Source organism: Microtus ochrogaster, chromosome 8 (genome assembly GCF_000317375.1).
Source record: "Microtus ochrogaster isolate Prairie Vole_2 chromosome 8, MicOch1.0, whole genome shotgun sequence".
In the NCBI taxonomy this organism is placed as follows: Eukaryota; Metazoa; Chordata; class Mammalia; order Rodentia; family Cricetidae; genus Microtus; species Microtus ochrogaster.
Genome location: NC_022015.1, coordinates 51,209,208 through 51,223,675, shown reverse-complemented (window position 1 = coordinate 51,223,675; position 14,468 = coordinate 51,209,208). Strand labels below are relative to the sequence as shown.

Below are 14,468 nucleotides of genomic sequence, written 5' to 3'. Positions count from 1 at the left end.
GCCCGGCTGGAGCTGGTCACTGACTGGAGGATGAGGAGGAGGGCGCCGAAGCTGACCGGGGCTCCGGGCTACAGGCGGGCAGGCTCCCCGGCCTCGCCCACCCTCCACCAATCACAAACCGCGCAGCCGAGTCGCTAAGCTCCCCAGCCGCGGACAGGCTGGGAGCGTTCGGTAGGAGGCGGGGACTGCGGAAAAGGAGAGCCAATAGGAACTGAGGGTGCCCGCCCCTCCGCCGTGATGGACAGGCGCGTGCGGGCCAATGGGAGAAGTCTAGATTCGAAGAAAAGCCGGACTTGCTCCACGGGTCTGGGGAAGGTTTTCCGCGAAAGGGGTGGGGGTGGTCGAGGATGCGCAGCGCCCGAGCGTGACCGCCGTGATGAGTCACGTGAGCCGAGCCGAGGGATGGGACGGAAAGAGTAGAAGAACTTCTTCCGGGTTACCGTCGGTAGTCTCAACCTGGGGCGGGAACTTCTATCCTCTTCGGTGTTACTCAAGGCTGCACCGGCTGAAGGTGCTTGGGATTTGGTGATGAGTTCCCAGAAAGGCAACGTGGCTCGCTCCAGGCCACAGAAGCACCAGAATACGTTCACCTTCAAAAATGACAAGTTTGATAAGAGTGTTCAGACCAAGGTAGGCTCCTGCCTGGCGTACTGACTGCGATTCCAGGAAAAAGTCCTTGGAAGGGGAGAGAGGAAATGAGAAGAGTTGGCGAGGGCGAGCGTGGATTGCAGCCCAGTTAGTCTTGGCTGCAGTGCAATCCTGTCTAAAATCCTCTTCCCACGCCCTCTCTTTGACTTGGCTGCGGTCCGTGAATACGTCCTGTGGTCAGCACATTTCACTAGTGGCACCAAGATTGGACCTAGGTACCGATGGGGCGGTTGAGCCCTTGGATGCTCCCATGGGGTTCACGCCCCTGCCGCAGGAAACTGAAGATTCCCACGCGAGTGTCTCTTTGCACCCCTGGTTTTTCGAAAACTCCAAGCCCGTAGGTTTGTAGGGAGTACGGTCCTCACCAACAACGTGTTATTTCAGTTTTTGTTGAGCTTGTAAGAGCAAACTGTTCGGCTTGTGTAAAAATGCTTGCTTGCTGTTTAGATAGTACCCTAATTTAGCAGGACTCGTGTAAACGGGGAGAAAATTCAGACTTGAGGTATGGAAACTAGTGATTTTCTATGGCTAGGTACCCCCGTGCCCATAACTGATGGGTAATCGGCTTTCGTCATCCTGGAGGCCAGCTTTATATGAGATAACTTAACATTTACATGAGCAAGAGTTCAAATGTCCTAAGTTTGTTTCTGGATTAATTGAGTAATTTCTCTTGAGTCTCAAATGAGAAATCTGGTGGGATTATTTCGAAGCTAACAAAATAAAGACGTAGGTAGTCTGGGACATAGCAGGTGGTCAGCAGGTGATTAATTTTAAAATATCAGGAAAGCAATCTATTTATAGCAGCGTGTGCTCCCTTTTTCTTCTTTGATTCTCAAATGTTTAATGAGCATCTCTCATGTACTGGGTGCTATACCCATGGGGGGGGGGCGGACAGTGCTCAGAAACACTGATGCTGTCTTTGTGGAGCTTGTAGTTCTCTGAGTGATCTGGACAGTAATTGAACAGATTGATCTGTAATTACAAATTTTAATGTAAGTGGTTAAAGGGAAAGGTAGTTCAGTGAAGAAGAGTAAAGAAGGATATTTTCAGTTAGGCCCTCAGAGCACGTTGGGCCAGCAGGTACTGGGTCCCTCCATAAACCTACCACCTACTTGCCCTGTATTTTAGAAGAAATTATGGAGTAGACATCGGCAAAGAAAAATAAATTAACCCACAGTTTGGCCCACACAGCTGTGGGGTAGTGGAGCGTAATTTCCTCCCACTGACCCTGTAGCCAGCATACAATCCATAGAGAGCCTTGAAAGGAAGACCAGACTGGACTAGAATAGAATTGCGTGATAAGGTAATCGGTCCTTTCCTGAGAGGAAGGAAGCTGGGAGCCCAGGTTGTCACAGCCCTTTATTATAGAGTTAGTTTTTTTATTTTATTTATTTTATTTTTTTTTTTTTTTTGGATTTTCAAGACAGGGTTTCTCCATAGCTTTTTGGTTCCTGTCCTGGAACTAGCTCTTGTAGACCAGGCTGGCCTCTAACTCACAGAGACCCACCTGCCTCTGCCTCCCGAGTGCTGGGATTAAAGGTGTGCGCCACCATCACCCGGCTATAGAGTTAGTTTTTAAATTCAAGACAGGCCAGACGAAAATGGAGTGTTAGCAACCTTCCCTCTACTCCCATACTGCCTCTACTTGTTTTTAATCTGCTGAGACAGAGTCTCACTCTGTAGACCAGGCAAGCAGGACTTGAACTTGCAGTGACTCTCCTGCCTCCGTCTCCTGAGGTGTGTGCCACCATGCCTAGCTATGCTAGATGCTTATTGGGATGTTGATCTAGGCAAATATCCACTTTCCTATTTGAATATGTTCTAGAAGAGTCTAGAAGCTTGCTCTAGTCTTCCAATGGCAAAGAGATCAGCATCCCGAGGACCCTTCAGTTCCATGTGAGGATTTTCTAACAGTAAAGCGGTGCGTTCCAGGCTTGGTAACCTCCCATTTTCTGAGCTGATTTAAGAGGCCCTTTTTTATGGTCACTGATCGGCAATGCCACCAGGCTACTCACAGGCTTGGAAAAGGTGGAGATCAAAAGAGGTTTAAGTCTCACTAAATTGACTGCATCATTGATTGCGTCTAGATATCTTTGTTTCCTTTTCTGGAAGGAGATGGTGTGCAATGAAAATAACACTGGTGTTGTGGAACGTTGTCTTCCGGGAGTGACATGGCCAGTGACCTCTTGAACCTTTGGCACCTATGAGACACCTGCACGGGATTGGGCCCATTAATTGTCTGTTGTGGAGTGGGGAGGGACGTAGGAGGCATCACCTCTCCCTGAGTGTATGTAAGCTGTTCATGGTTAGTTAATGGATGCTGAGGGACAGTTTCTTTGTGGGGTGGCCACACACCAGTTGTCCTTGTTCTTGTAAATAGCCCGTTTTTGTGAGACCGTAATTAAAATTAAACTCATTCGTTCACTGAGCTCAGCCCGGGGAGAACTGTTTCTTTGGCCTGCTGTTGGTGCCGTTTCTTTATCTCCACAGATAAAGGCAGGTTTAGCAGAGAGACCTCACACTAGTTCTGCCATTTTTTACTCTATTATACTAGGTTAGTACTATGTCTGCTCTTAACTGTCCAGGTGTTTGTGTGGATCACTAAAGAAAAATGGTTTTAAGAAATAGAGATACAAAAGGCAGGCATGGTGGCTTTTCTAGAGGGCACTAGATACATGAGAAGGCGCGAGGAAATGGATGAGTGGAGAGTTCCAGAGATTTGGGGACTGTTTAGATTTTCTTTTAACTAAAAGAATGGAAAGAATATGGATCAGTGAATGAATGGAACTCTTGAGCAGAACTGTGCAAATCAGACACCACGTCTTTCTGTCTTTCTAAGATGGTGGTAGGAAGTGAGTGTGAAGAATTGCTAATGCCACTAGGCATGGTGGCACACACCTTTAATCCCAGTACTCACGTGTGGCAGAGGCAGGGCAGATCTCTGAGTTTGAGGCCAACCTGATCTATATACTGAGTTCCAGGACAGCCAGGGATATGTAGAGGGACCCTGCCTCAAAAAGAAAAGAAAAAAAAAGACAAGGGAGGATAGAGAGAGAGAGAGAGAGAGAGAGAGAGAGAGAGAGAGAGAGAATGAGCTAAGCATAATTGTATGATAATCTATGAGGATTTGAAGTTGCTCAAAGCCTAAGAAAAGAAGTGTATGCTTTTGAAAAGCATGGTAACAAGTTTATAGAGCATAAAGATTACTTTTCTCAGGTCAAGTGTGGCCACTGTTAACAGTTATATGTATGTTGTAGATATCTGTGTGTGATATAGCATGCATGTAATAAAGTACAACTTACTTTTTTAAAAATATGTTCTTTCAGGGCAATCTGTATGTTAGCCTAGAACCACTGGGTAATCTAGACTGTCTTGCTTCAACTTCTCAATTACTGGAATCACAGGCCTGGGTCACTACACTCAGCTAAGTTTATGGTTTTTAATCATTATAAAACATCGTCTAATACAAATGTAGAGTAACTTACTTAACCAGTTTCCTGTGAATAAACACTGAGTTCTTCACAGTTATTTAATGTGTATAAAAAACAAACAAACAAAAAACTAAAACTATGAGTGGTGGTCCATACCTGTTACCCCAGCACTCTGTAGACTAGGGCAAGAAGACTGTGACTTTAACACCAGCCTGAACTACATAACAAGACCACACTTAGTGCCACCAAACATTGTGCTGGATGCTGAGGGTTTGGGGTAAGAAGGGGCAATATATTACATTACAATATATTACATTACCTTAGATGCTGGGAGAAGTGACTGAAATTAATCAAAAGCCTTTTAAATTTGTCAGCACCTGTGGCTCTAAGATTATGAAAGAGAAGTCTTCAAAGGTCCAGAGTCTTTGCTGAAAGAAGGCTCCATAAAGATCTGATGGGTGGGTGGGTAGCTGACTGAATGCCATTCTCTAAAAACTGCTGTTTGTTTTCTATGGATAATCAGCGTCGTTCTTGTTAGCATTTCCCAAAGCGTATATTTTTAGGTCTCCAGTGCCAGTTTATGGTCAAGTTGCTTTGGAAATGCTATGCACTGGATCTGACTTTGCGGTGGGGGCAAAGTGTAAATTTATCTCTCACTGAGATGAGTACTTCTGACCTCAGTGAGGCAGGAGGATCGCCATGACTTCTAGGCTGTGCTGGACTATGTTGTGAGTGCTATATCATCCAGAGGTGTACGATAATATGATGTGAAACAAACAAAACCCAAAAAGCACTGGGATATTTTGCAACTTGAACAGGTAATTGCTTGATCAAAACTTCCTTGGAGATGTTTGGTTTATAAAATGTTCAGTGAGCTGATTGGTTATGGAAAACACTTGTAGAACCTGATTGTCATCTTGATATGGAGATGAAAAATGGAAGTCTGTAGCTCTGCTCTCTGGGTAATTTTGGATATATATGTGTGCTAATAATGGCTGTCTAGTTATATACTTTAATGTGTTATATGTTATGCCTTCTTGCTACACACTATCTAATCTTCAGAATGACTCTGGGATAAATGCTATAATTATTACATTTTACATACTGGGAAATTAGAGCTTAGGAGAGTGAATGGTGTCCCCAGAGTTGCATAATTAGCATATGGCTGTCCATCAATTAGAGAGCTGTGTGGTGAGACTCAGGCAAGGCATCGCTAAGGTCCTTTTTAGATGTGGAGCTTCCCCTGAGTGCTGGGGATTCTTATCTCCTCAGCTTGTTTTCTGAAATTTTGAGACAGAGTTTCCCAGATATATCCAAGTGATATAGAAGCGTGAACTTTGGCTCCTTCTGCCTCAGCCTGCTATGTAACCTGGATTACAGACCTGTGCCACCAGGACCAGCTTTTCTTTGGTGTTTTTGTTTGTACTAGAAGCAATGTGACCCCAAGATTGCTCAGAGCAGAGGTGCGGGAGCCCTTTTGTCATGGCCTGTGGCAGGCTAAGGTGTGCTTTGTCTCCCTTAGCGAGGGAGAGAGGTGGTGGGGATTTGAAAAGATGGGGCCACCAGGCCAGTGCTGTGCCTAGGAGAAAGAAGTCAGTGTTGGTTTCTCAGTGAGTTCTCTGTCTGCTTCTTACCTTTGACCTCTGCTGTAATCAGAAGGCCCTGAGCTTGTGTGTGACTTCTTTCCGCTGGCTCCGCCTTCATCACTGGGAAATCATCACATTTGGGTTGATTTGGTACACATCCAAAAGGCATGTGGTCCTCCAACCTTACAGTGCCCTCCCATAGGCCTTCCCCTTTCCTTCTGGTATCAGTTAGTAGAGGTGGTGCTGAAATAAGCATTTCTTAAATTTCTTTCCTTGCTAACCTTCAGGGAGCACGGAGCTCTCAAGTGAAGACATTTTTGGCCCACATCTTCACCTCTCTCCCATTTGCCTCTTTAGTCAGTTCCTCCTCAGTCAAAGTCCAGCTTTAGAAAAATACATGCAGTTGGACTTGCGTCCCTCCAGGGGCACCAGCCTCCTACTTCCAGCTCTTCACCGGTGCCTGGCTTATACTCATCATACTTAGTAATCACTTGGTCACTCGGTCTCCTGGGTAATCTTCCAGCATCTGAGCCCACCCTTAGCAGTCTGCTCTCAGGGTCAGACTAGCCTTTACCTTGGCTGCTAACTGCTCTACTCAGAAACTTTTTTTTTTTTTTGAGGCAGGAACTTTGTCCTGGAATTCATTAGGTAGCCCTAGGTTTCAGAGATCCACCTGCCTTTGTCTCCCAAGTGCTGGGATTAAAGGCGTGCCCTAACACAGCTGGCTTACTTAGAAACGTTAAGGAAAAAAAAAGTGACTGCCACTTATTAACATGCTTCCTTTTCCCTCAAACACAGATTGTTGTCGTCTGTCTCAGTGGCTGTGTTCTTATCTCGTAATCCTTTACTTGTGACTGTACTTCATGTCCTCACATCTCTTCTCGCTAGTCTGTGAGTCAGGCTATAACTCTGCTCCCTTGTCCTTTTTCTCCTTGTGGCTCCTCCTTGACAGATTCCTAAACCCTTCTCCAGTCCAGCTTCCTTTTTCCACCACTACGGTGACCAAACTGATGGAGGTGGGTCTTGTATCTTATCTGTTGCTTTCATTGGTTAACTAATAAAAAAAACTGCTTGGCCTGATAGGACAGAAAGTTAGGTAGGCGGAGTAGACAGAACAGAATGCTGGGAGAAAAAAGCCGATTCAGGCAGTCGCCATGATTCTCCCACTCCAGACAGACGCAGGTTAAGATCTTTCCTGGTAAGCCAGCTCGTGGTGCTACACAGAATATTAGAAATGGGTTAGATCAATATGTAAGAACTAGCCAATAAGAGGTTAAAACTAATGGGCCAAGCAATGTTTAAAAGAATACAGTTTCTGTGTAATTATTTCGGGTATAAAGCTAACCAGGCCACCCCGCCGTTCATCAACAGAGTGGCCCCTGGCTGGAAGCTGAGTGGTGGAAAGTGGCCCACAGCTCCCTCAACACCAACTTCCCGGTGTAGTGTACTTCCTTATTACAAAGAATAAATGTCTGTCTCTCCTGGTTCTACTTTGATTTCTGTTGCTGTGATAAAGCAGTTTGGGGGCAGGGCAGTGACGGTGCACATCTTTAATCCCAGCACTCAGGAGGTAGAGGCAGGCGGATCTCTGTGAGTTTGAGGTTAGACTGGTCAATAGAGTGGATTCCAGGGCAGCCAGGCTACACAGATAAGCCCTGTCTCAACAACAACAAAAAGCAATTTAGGGACTGAAGAATTTATTTGGCTTCCAGGTCAGAGTTCATCATTGGAAGAAGTTCAGGGCATGCACTGAACTAGGAACTTGAACCCGAAACCATGGAGGAAGGCTGCTTTCCTGCTTGCTCACACAGGCAATGCTTAGCTAATAGCTTTCTTCTACAACACAGGACTACTTGCCCAAGGACTGGTACCAGTCACAGTGGATGAGGCTCGCCTACATCTATTAACAATCAAGTCAGCCCCTAACAGACATGTTCACAGACCAGTCTGTGCTTGGTAATCATAATTCCTCATATGAGACTACCTCTTCAGGTGACCTAAGCTATGCCAAGTAACAGTTTAAATTAATCAGGACATTCCCTAAGGCCACTCCCCTCCTTTTGTACCTCCCTTGCCTGTCTAGCAGCTTGAAGGCACAAGATTCCTTAATTACCCATTCATCCTTACTAGTTTCACCCAATAATAGTTTCTCTGTTACCGATGGATTATTATAGATTCTTTAAAGATCTCCCTGAGAGAGGCTGGAGATATGGCAGTTTGTAGAGTGCTTGCCAAGCACAAAGTCCTAGGTTTGGTTTCCAGCACCACATGAATAATGTCGTGGCATATATCAGTCATTCCAGCACTTGGGAGGCACAGGCAGAAGGATCTGCAGTTTAGGCTTATCCTTGACTGTATAAACTAGCTGGCAAAAACTACACTTGGCTGGGTCATTGGTCTTTGTGAAATTGCTGGTAAAAATAATCATTTGGGTGCCTGTGAAATGGTTCAGTGGGTGTTTGCTGTACAAATTCCATGACCTGAATTCAGTTCCTGGAATGCGTGGTGGAAGGAAAGAAGCAGTTCTCTAGAGTTGTTTTCTGACCTCTACATGTGCTTCTTGGAATGAGAGTGCCCACATTGGACACTGTCACACACACACAATGGCAATAAATGCCAAGCAAGCCTGTGTACTCCTCATATGTCAGTATTGGTTCATCAGTAGTAAAGAAATGCAAGTCTGAGGATGTTGGTAATGGAATGGGCGTGCATTGTGGGGTAGTGGGTGAGAGGGCTCTGTGCTCTCGGTTTTGCTCTGAACCCAAGACTGTCCAATATAAGAAGCCTCTTTACAAAAAGTAGCAGTATCCCGTCCTCGGGTTTATCACCCAGCAGTAACTACTTCCTAAACAGTCTCCACACCATTCTTAAAATGCATCTTCGTGTGTGTAACTCCAGGGCCTCAGCCTCCTGCTCAGCCTTTCTGCTGGGCTGCAGGATTAAGGGTTAGTGACCTGCTTGACCTCTGTTCTTGAGTGAAGTGGTGGTAGCAAAGAAAGGACTGCTTTTGTCCCCTCCAGTGCTTCTACCCAGCCGCATTCTCTAGGCGCATTAATGCTTCCACCATTATGCAGTTTCTAAAACCAGAACTAGAAGAATTATCTTTAACTCAGGCTTGTTCTAATGTCCTATGTTTGAGTTGACAACAACACTGAACTCTTTAATTTTCATAATTTCCAACTTAATACTTTTTTTATTTATAGCTTACCTTAGGATACAATAGACACAAAAACAAGGGTGGGTGTGTTTTCTTGTGCATTGGTATGTTGTGAGTGCATATGTATAGAGTATTTTCATCTGTCATTATTTACAAACATTATTTTTTTAAATTTATTTACTTATTTTTACTTTATGAGCATTAGTGTTTTGCCTGCATGTATGTCTGTTCTGTGTAAGGGTGTCAGATCTTGGAGTTACAGTTGTGAGCTGCCATGTGGATGCTGAGAATTAAACCTGAGTCCTTTGGAAGAGCAGCCAGTGCTCTGAACCGCTGAGCCATCTCTTCAGTTCCCATATTTTTTTATTTTTTTTTATTTTTGAGACAGGGTTTCTCCGTAGTTTTTGGTTCCTGTCCTGGAACTAGCTCTGTAGACCAGGCTGGCCTAGAACTCACAGAGATCCGCCTGCCTATGCCTCCCACGTGCTGGGATTAAAGGCATGCGCCACCACCACCCAGCCCATATATTTTTAAAACAGTGTTTCTTACGAAGCCTAAAGCTCACATTTTGTTTAGACTTGTTGCCCGGCCTAGGAGTCCCCAGTGCAGGTTAACAGGCACACTCTGCCTCACCTGGATTTCACGTGGGTGTGAGGATTAGAGCTCAGTTTATAAATGTTTTGTGACTGAGCCATCTTCCAGATCAGGAATTTTTTTTGTCCTCATTACCGAAGCAATGAACATGTCCACAGATGGTATTCAGTAAATATCATATGTTTGACTGTGTTAAGTGCCTTGACAAAAAAGGCACCATTATAATTTAAAAATAAAATGGGAAAAAAGGAATAACTGATAAATTATAATCCTGAAAGATCTTGGGGATTCAAGGGTTAAGAAATCAAGTAGAGCCAGGTGGAAGAATCTGTGCTGTGTTAGTTACTTTTGCATTGTTGTGACAAAATTACCTGACAGAAACCTTTGACGGGATGAAAGACTTGCTTGGACTCTGCTTCACTGGAATTTCATTACACTGTAGCAGGGAAGTAATGACCAGAGCAGCTTGGTTCATGACAGCTGTAGTGTGTGAGGCTCCTTGTGTAAGGGTAGACCAGGAGCAGAGAGAGTAGCCAGGAATAGAAATGGCGTCCATAGACTCATTCACGTGTTTGCATGCTTGGTCATAGGGAGTGGCACCATTAGGAGGTGTGGCCTTATTGGAGTAGGTGTAGCCTTGTTGAAGGAAGTGTGTCACTGAGGGTGGGCTTTGAGGTCTCAAATGCTCAAGCTAGTTCTAGTGTGACTATCTCTTCTCGCTACTTGTAGATCAAGATGTAGAACTCTCAGCTACCTCTCCAGAATGTTGTCTGCCTGCATGCTACCATTGATTATAATGGATTAAACCTCTCAAACCATAAGCCATCCCCAATTACATGTTTTCCTTTATAAGAGTTGTGGTAGTCATGGTTTCTTTTCACAGCAATAGAAACCTTAACTAAGATACCAGGGAAGACCTTTGAAGCTCTCACTGCTAATGACTGATTCATCATAGTCAGATCTTATGCCTATCTCCACAGCCTTCAAAACAGTGCCACAGGCTTGAGACCAAACATACAACATTAGTCTGTGGGGACGGTTCAGATTCAAACCGTAAATGGCGAGGATGAGTTCTAGGTCAAGGAATGGAATGAGTTTCAGGTATGTCCAGACCACAGGGTCACATGTGGACAAGGAGATCCGTGAATGAATGTGGCCCAACACAAAATTGCAAACTTACTTGAAACATAATTCATTTTTTTGTCTGATTTTGTGTGTGTGACTCAATTGTATGGTTCCAGAGCATGAAGTTTGTAGATGACATCATGTTAAGGTTTCCACACTCCTTTTAGATTAATCTGAAAATGAAGCCAAATTAAAAGGATCAGCTAATATTATTACTCCATGCAGTCTTTTGAATACAGGACTTATCTTTGAGGAAGAATTCCTGACTCAAAAATGCTCAAGTAAATGACTAAAGGTCAAAGAGTACACAAAAGAGTTTATTCCTAGTCCAAAGCAAGAATACCAGCAGATATCTATGCTTATTGCCAGAGTGAAGACAGTCCATGGACTCTCATGGTCTTGGTGGACTCATCTGTACTGTAAGTGCTTGGTAGGGTTGTGCAAATGCCCATCTCAAGCCTGACCTGGTCTTAAGCTTTTGTAAATGGTATTCCAGGCCTTCATCTTACTAAGATGTTTGCCATGGCCGTTTGCTACTCACTCAGCTGTGTTTTCCTGGCTCATCCTGCTTGCAATAGTTCTCCTTCCCTGTCACATGCATTGCCCTCACCATGCATATGATGCATGTCTTATTCGTTACTAGTGTGCATATCTTCTTCCTTTTTCTCACACGTATACACAAATGCTATCTATTGCCCATGATGGAGGGTCCAGCGTTTAGAAAAAGCAGCTCATTGTATATAATATATACTGGTCTATGTGAATCCACTTTTGTGTTGAGCCTCTGTTGTGTGCTAAACACTGATGATGAGTAAGATATGAATTCTCCATTCTAATCTCAGTCTAGTAACTAAGATTGAAAGTAGAAAAATTACATGTGCAATGTTTTTTACTTAATAAACTTCTATTGAAGTATAACTTATATATAGAAAAGTATATACATCATAAAGCAGTTTAGTGAATTTTTACCGATGATGTCATGTAACTTTCTAGAATCCATTTCTCCTGTTCAACATCAATCCCCTTTCTTGAATGTATCTCTTAAGGAAGTATGAACTATTTTTTCAATGAACTTTGAGTCAGCTTGGAACATACCATACACAAACAGTGTTTAGGGATGTGCAACAGCATCCTGATGGATCGTCACTGTTCATGTGTACATTAAAACTTCAAGTAATTCTCCTTTGGCCAAAAGGAATGCATGTGACTTGATTTTTCCAGCAGAGGCCAATTTATCCCTTTTTAAACTTGGACTTTCCCATAGCTTTGGAGACGAATACATAACAAAATCCTAACTCATGATTTACCTGTATCTTCAGGATGTAAAAGGATATTTCAAAACCCTATAGTAGATTGTTCTTTAATATCTTATCAAGTTTCTCTAGTTGGAATAGTTAGGTTCACACTGTAAATTTAATGTAACTATTCAGCTTTTTGGGGGAACAAAGTTGTATGATATATTTTTTGTTTGTTTTATTTGGATAGAGTCATATGCTACTAACAGGAAGAACTCTTGTAGATGATGGAGCTGTTTGTGTATTTTAAATTATGGTTCATCACTGGAATTCTATTATACGTTTATGTAACTCACACCCAATTTTGAAGGTCATTTGATATTGTAGGTCATTTATAACATCTTGGGTCTGAAATTCCAAGCTAAGCTAGGGATTACTTTAAATGTTTTGTTGTTCTGTGAAGATTTATATGTTATTAAATACTCAGCCCTTCTCTACCAGGTGGCTTATTTGTTTGTCTTGAGATTACTCATGTCACTGAAGTCATCAGTTTGAGTAATCTAATTGACATCAGGGTATATACTTGAGTAGTGAATGTTCAGTATGCCATCAGGCACCTCTGTCACAGGGTCTGTAGTAATATGATCTCAAGTTTCTTATAAACTGGATGACATGATGGCACTGTTTTGTTTTTTTTTTTTTTACAAAGTTTTAAGAGCAATATGGGGTAAGTTATCATCAGTTATCTGTATAAAAGAGAACATTGTGATTGTTTTTATGTATGGAATGTATGAAGTTATTTGATCCTCATATGGTCAGCTGTTCCCTGGGATGTTTAAACAAAGTCGTGGCTTTCTGTGGTTTCTAACTCTAATTTAAGGTTTCCCTAGGGATGTGTTTATTAAGGCTTGCTTTTTGCTGTCCAGAAAAAAAATTATTGATGTTTCTAATTAAAAATGGTTGACTGAAAACACCCCTCTCCACCAACTCAAATTTCAGTGGAAACTGTGACCTTTGACAATTGAAAAAGATGCTTCTAGGAGAGAGCATTATAGAGAGTGCGACAAGGACAGAGGCTCTTGTCCTCTGACTGGGGAGAACTAAGGAGGAATTCCGCAGGATGCTGGAAAGCTGAACATATGCTTGGCTGAGAGTCCTCACAGAGGTGGAGGTTTTTGACAAAGGTTACATCATTTATAAAAAGTGAACAAGTGTTTTTTTATAGTTTAAATGTGGAGACCTTTATAATACATATCCTTAGCAGATAAGCAAAAATAAAATCTTGTCTTTATAATAAAAAATCGAGAAAACTTATAAGGCATAAAGTAGAGAGACAACTCCTAAATTTACAACTTTGTGATGTAATATGGTTGGAAGTCAAGATGTTTCTGATTAGATTTCAGAATAATGTAAAGACAAAGTCTTGCTTTCTAATGTGGGAGAATGCCACGGAAGAGAGATGCGGGAACGTGGGAGCCTGTGGGAGAATGCCACAGAAGAGAGATGCGGGTACATGGGAGCCTGTACCATGGAAGAGAGATGCGAGTACGTGGGAGCCTGTACCTGGAAACAGCATGAACCCTGTACACAGTAAAACTAAGCTCTGACCTCTCGATCAAAGGCAGGGATTATAAAATGTGAATTCTCTTCCAGGGCATTCGTGATTCTCAGGTCTGTTCATCTGTGTGGCACCGCCCAGCAGACCTGTCCGTGGTGCAGCCAGGGGTCCTTGCCAGCGCTATCCAGTGTGCTCACCATGTGTACCTTCTGAGGATTGAACTTTAACGTCACTTCATTTAACATAGCTGCCTGCAGTTGGTGGCTACTGTGTAGCATAGTGCAGATCTAGGCTTGCATACGTAGGTTGGGCAGATTACTCGTCAGCTCTAAGCATTTTAGGAAAACTCCAGCCGCGAGCTGCACAACTGAGGGCTTTATCTCTTGTGCCCAGGTAAAGGAGCTAGGCAGGATTCTACAAGAGAGGGTGTGCTTCATATTGTCAGTGACTAAAAACTTCATAAAGTCCCCCAAACAGAGACAGACGTCTAGAAGTCAAACACCCCCGCATGCTGGTTGCAGTGTAACCTCCTAGTAGGATAGCTATGCGACAGCCATGGACAGGCCTGAAAAATGACTGTGTTTGTGATTTGGGGATTACACTGATAGATTGTTTAAAACGTAGAAGTCCAAAGTAATGAAAGTGAGATGGAACCTGAGATGTGAAGGACCTCGCTGAGCAGCCGGTGTGTGCAAAGAACTCACCCAGAAGGCAGAGACAGTGAGAAGGAAGATGTCCTCCAGGACCGACAAAGGCCTCAAAAGACTTTAGACGGAAGAATCTGTCAAGTGCTTTACAAGAATATTGTGGCGAAGAGATATCATTGGAGTGAGGTGTTGAGCTCACAGGGATAGGGGTGAAGACTCTTAAAAAACACATGGAATCTGCTAGATTTCAAGGCTTTAGGTTTCTTAACATGGCCAGTGGATCAGTGTCTACAGAACTTTATATAAAGGGAGTCTTTTTTTTTTAAGATTTATTTATTTATTATGTATACAACATTCTGCCTCGATGTATGCCTGCACGCTAGAGCAGGACACCAGATCTCAGCACAGATGGTTGTGAGCCACCATGTGGTTGCTGGGAATTGAACTCAGGACCTCTGGAAGAGCAGCCAGTACTCTTAACCTCTGA

The 14,468-nt window shown here is 43.3% G+C and overlaps 1 protein-coding gene across 1 annotated transcript in view; it reads left to right on the top strand.

The window, feature by feature from the left end:
* The first annotated feature begins 311 nt into the window (after positions 1-311).
* The window catches only part of C8H9orf85 (chromosome 8 C9orf85 homolog), a 73,645-nt gene continuing 59,488 nt past the window's right edge, over positions 312-14,468 (top strand). The window contains exon 1 of the mRNA XM_005352039.2: positions 312-630. Within this exon, the coding sequence (XP_005352096.1) occupies positions 529-630 (102 nt within the window). The 5' untranslated portion in view covers positions 312-528. The remainder of the gene's footprint in view (positions 631-14,468) is intronic.